The 5,249-nt window shown below is 36.5% G+C and overlaps 1 protein-coding gene across 1 annotated transcript; it reads left to right on the top strand.

Moving 5' to 3' along the window:
• The first annotated feature begins 1,355 nt into the window (after positions 1–1,355).
• Positions 1,356–2,078, top strand: LOC149253277 (uncharacterized). The gene has a single exon (XM_089454419.1). It carries the CDS (start codon positions 1,356–1,358, stop codon positions 2,076–2,078), a length of 723 nt encoding a protein of 240 aa, XP_089310545.1.
• Positions 2,079–5,249: the final 3,171 nt, after the last annotated feature.

The raw sequence follows: 5,249 nt of genomic DNA, 5'->3' as shown, positions 1-5,249 counted from the left end.
AGGACCTGCCCACTTTGAAGAATTCAACAGTGAATCTGTTAGGACGAAGAGCTTTATTGGAGGGCATGGCCTTGACCACTTATTCCACTTCAGAAAGCGTGATGGGACTAAGCAAGGCATCGTTCTGAGCAGGAGAGACCAACAAAGGGATATGATGCATGATGGTTTAGATGGCTTCAAACCTAACATAGTCTTCGTCTCACAATAAGGAGAGGTAAGTCTTCAATTCTTTCTCAATATCTTCTTGGCGTTCATAGCGAGTGCCAATAGATCCTTGAAGTTGAGTGATTAGGTTACGTTAGCGATGATTGATTGTGGATCTATGAAAAAATTTAGAGTTGCGCTCACCCTCCTACAACCATTGAATGCGCGATTTCTATCACCATATGATCTCTTCTTGATGTGTTATTTCTTCTAACTCTCATATCAAGAACCCCTCTTCGTCCACCATCTCCTAGGATCGGCCATCCTGTATTATTGTCCTCTAATATTCCTCTAAGCAAGCTTCCAGCTTGTGTTTCTCCTCGAAAACGTTGCCAAACTCGTCACAGTTCTAGGCTTTGATTTTGAGTTTCATCACCTCGAATTTCTTTTGGAAGGATTGCATCTTATTTCTTAGAGGATATTCCATCGTGGTCTACCAAGTTTCAAGCTTCTCCAAAAAAGCGGGGTAATGCAACCATAAGCTTTAAATCGAAAGTGCTTTCTCCAAGTAGAAACCTTGGTAGTCATCGTCAAACTGACAGGCTAGTGGTCTGATCCAAAGGAGGGTTATATCAATTTCAACATTTGGATCTTGTAAAATAAGTTGTTCTGAAAGGATAAATCGATCCAACTGGCTGGCCACCTGGTTCTGTCCACCCCATCTATTATTCTAGGTGTTAAGTCTGTGTTTGGGGAGAATGTTAACCAAGTGGAGATCTTCTATGGCGTCATTGAATATCAAGGAGGGATCCAATCCTTTGATTTTGCCTCTCTCCTCTTCAATGTTTCTGATCATATTAAAGTCTCGTCAAATAATCCAATCCCTTGTTGCCCAAGAACTGGATAAGTTAACTACTTTATTATTATGATGGTTAGTAATATTATTGTAACCACTATTATAATTATTGGAATTATTATTATTTTCATTAATACCAATAAATTTAATAATATTTTTATCCTCTTTATTATCATTAATATATTTAAGAGTTCCTTCTTTATTACTTTTATTGTATAATCTAGTAATTTCATTATTATTAACTAAAGTGTTAGATTCAAAATGATTTGAATTATTCCCATTATTCACACAACTACTTTTGGAAAGGGGATTGAATTTTGCCCTTGCTCCTAAAAAGAGTCTAGTGGCTTATATTATGTGTGATGTCGAATTTGAGATAAAGGGCTTACCGGATAATATTAAAGATATTATTCGTCAAGACTGCGTTGTTATTCTCAGAAAAGCGAAGCCCCCTAAGAATAACATCAACAAAGGTGAGTTCAAAGCCCTCAAATCCCTAAATAGGAACCCAGACATAGTTGTTCTAAAAGCTGACAAAGGAGGGGTCGCTGTTATCCTTGATCGCAAGAAGATGTTGGATCATCTGTTCAACAGTGGTACCTATAGAAAGCTTGACAAGAATCCCTTGAAAGATATTTCTAAGACTATCACTCTTGCTATTAAATCCAGCAGCACAGTTGTCTCCTTTAGCCATAAGCTGATTGAAAGTATCCCTATCACTCCCAAGATTAATGGGCTTCCAAAAATCCATAAAGAGAGAATCACCCTTCGACCCATTGTCAACACCATTGGTGGGCCGACCTACCTTCTAGCTAAATTTTTAGCCATGAAGCTAAAACCCCTGGTGGGGCGGATGAAGTCCTTTGTCAAAGAATCCTCTTCTTTTGTTAATGAATTAAAAGAAATGAAATTTGAATCTGGCAATAATCTTGTCAGTTTTGATGTGGTTTCCCTGTACACTTGCATCCCCATTAAAGAAGCCCTTGATGTCATCTTTCGGCTTACTGATCCCGACACGGCTAAGTTAGTTGAGATTTGCCTCACTTCCACTTTTTTTTGTATTGAAGGTGTTCTATGAACAAACTTGTGGGGTTGCCATGGGTTCCCCCTATCCCCTATCGTTGCTAACTTGTTCATGGAAGATTTTGAATCCAAGGCTTTATCCTCAGCTTTATTTAAAACTAAGCTTTGGAGAATATTTGTTGATGACACCTGCACCATTTGGCAGCACGAGCCTGAAAAATTAGATCTCTTTTTCCAACATCTCAATAATCAATCTAAATCCATCCAGTTTACGATGGAGCGTGAGTTTAATGGTTGCCTTCCTTTTCTCAATGTCCTCATTTCTAGCAACGCTGATGGATCTTTCTCCCATGAGGTATATCAAAAGAAGACTCACACTGAGAAGTATCTTCGTGCCAGTTCCCATCATTTCCCTGCCTAGAAGATATGTGTTCTCAGCATGTTAGCCACTCGTGCTTTGAGAATTTTTTATGAAGACCACTTTTCTAAAGAAAAGTCCCATCTCCTTAATGTTTTTGTCCAGAATGGCTATAGTAGGCAGCAAGGTGTCAAATCCTTCCTCAAAGCAAGCAAAGGTCCCAAGGTCAAGAAAGAACCCATCGAACACAGTTCAGGAGTCCACCTCCCCTTAATCCAAGGGACGACTGACAAGATTGCGAAAATCTTGAAAAAGCATAATATTCCCTCGACCTTTAGACCCCTCAGCACCATTAGGAGTTCCCTTAAGTCTGTTAAAGACCAAGTGATGAACCCTATGGATATGAAAGGTGTTTATATCATCCCTTGTTCCTGTGGAACCTCATACATAGGTGAAACTGGTCGTTCTATAAACCAAAGGATTAAGGAACACGTCGCTAATATTAAACAAGGGAGGAGCAAATCTTCAGCTTTAGCCGAACATGCAGAAAAGACTAAGCATCATATATGCATTGAGGAGGCTAAGATTATCTCTAAGATTCCTCATTTTCATCATCGTAAGTTTAGGGAAGCCATTGAAATTGAGAGGTCTTCTAGTAATATTAATAGGGATAACGCTAGAAAATTAGTAGCTGTTGGATTCCCGCCCTTTCTTCTTAATTTTCTCCGTCCTTTCGTTTCCACTTTTTTTCATTTTTCTTTTTATATCTATACTAGTAATATTATAATTAATCTATTATTTGTTATTTATATACATATTAATATATAACAATATGTATTAACATTTTGATAGAATTAGTATTTTCATTATAAATATTTTTGTGGACATATTATAGATTCATTATTGTTTTTAATCTTGATTATATATGTAAATTAAAATAAAAAGAATGGAATTTTATTAAGACCCTAATAAGATAAAGTTGTTAAGTTGATAAATATAATATATAAATATTAGTAATTCTAATATTAATATGAATGTTTAGTTTTTAATATATATATATATATATATATATATATATATATATATATATATATATTTTGTTATTATATATACACAATTTAATATTAATATTATTTATGAGTATGAGTTTTATAAAGAATCCTTTTTATTTTATATATATATATAAAGTAGAAAAGAATCGAATATTATTAACCCTAATCAAATATGGTCGTTAAATAGTTAACTAATAAAATTATATATATATATATATATATATATATATATATATATATATATTTAAATATTATTAACACTGCCTCCTCTCCCTCCGAGAGTCAAACATAGTCGTTTTCTTCTCATTGTTAGGTTGACATGTCTCCCTATTTAACCCTCTTCCTGGATCTATTTTTTTGATCGTGTCCTAAAGATGAACCACACTTGTTGGTTCGAAACACGTCGACTCAAATCTTGAATGTGACTTCTTCTAAAAAACTCTTTATACATTATGATATGGATCACAGAAGCTTGAATTCAAATATTTCTAGCTGTTCTCAATAATTTTATCTTCATTCATTTTGGTTTCTTGTAAAAGGACAATTTTTGGCTTATACTTAGCAATATTTTCCTTTATGGATGAGATCTTACTTGGGCTATTGAAGCCTCGGATGTTTCAGGAGGTGATCTTCTTTGGAAAGGAGGGATAGATCTAGGAAAGTAATCAGACAATTGTCCCATTTGCCCTGAATTCATGAGTAACTCCCCTGCTTCGTGGATCAAGTCTTTAGTCGACTTCCTCCCCTTCTTTCCCTTCTACGAACCCCTTGGATCTACAATGGTGAGAGCCAGTAAGTTGTTGTCTTTCCATGTACACATAAGATATGGATCCAGTTTTCATTATCTAGTTGCCCATTGAGAGTAGAGATGGCCAAAGTGCGACAAATAATTCCCTAGAATTCCTTTGACATCTAATTTGATCCAATTTTTGAAGATCTCGAGCATTTTTTGCTCTTCTGCACCTAATATATTGTTTTTCTCTTCCACTTCCAAGATTCCACTAGTATAGGTGAGGACTTATTTGACCTGTTTTTCATACTCAATGTGATCCAGCATTTTCCTCTTGGTGGCCATCTTATCTCTTCCACTTCCAAGGTTCTACTGGTATAGGTGAGGACTTCTTTGCCCTACTTTTCATCCTCAGTGTGATCTGACATTTTCCTCTTGGTGGCCATCTTATCCACTAGGAGAATGAGTTGCTTATCAACCTCCATATATTGAATGATCTCCTTTGAGGATGAAAGGGCTTCCATCGCATGTTCCAGATCTAGATCTAGGGTTGTTAAGGCAACAAAAATATTGTTGGAACTGGGGGTCGTCGGGGTTGTTGAGACCTTCGGGGTCATATTCGACCGAGGCTTAGGGGCCTCCTCAGTCACTGGGTGAGGCTGTGAAGTGTACCGCAGACGTTGGAATGAGACATGTTCATAACCAAGAGGTTGGGTCCAAGTGGAATCATAGTAAATCAACTTGATGGACTCTGGTAATGGTTGAGAAATGTTCATATGCACACAAATCCAATCGAAAATTGTGTGATAGCATCATTTTGTAATCTCAGAGATATTGACAAATTAGCTAATGGAGTTTCCTATGCCTTCTAGTATATCGTGTTCCCAGAAATCATCTGGTAACAAGTATAATCACACCCAGAATCTAGCTACTTTGAATTCTTCCTTATCAGGGTTATAGCATTCCTCCGAGCACCTGAGGAATCATCTCACTACCCATGGAATATTTTGACAAATTAGCCAATGGAGTTTCCTATGCCTTCCTGTATATCGTGTTCCCGGAAATTGTCTGGTAACGAGTATAATC

The sequence above is a fragment of the Pinus tabuliformis genome, chromosome 7, assembly GCF_031772625.1.
Source record: "Pinus tabuliformis cultivar Carrire ecotype Pingquan chromosome 7, CPIR1, whole genome shotgun sequence".
NCBI lineage: Eukaryota > Viridiplantae > Streptophyta > Pinopsida > Pinales > Pinaceae > Pinus > Pinus tabuliformis.
The sequence above is the reverse complement of the archived record's forward strand: the minus strand, read 5'-3'. Positions and strand labels throughout refer to the sequence as shown.

What these genes read in the sequence shown, in the direction of transcription:
- LOC149253277 (XM_089454419.1), top strand. Translation starts at nt 1,356, where the DNA reads ATGTGTGATGTCGAATTTGAGATAAAGGGCTTACCGGATAATATTAAA.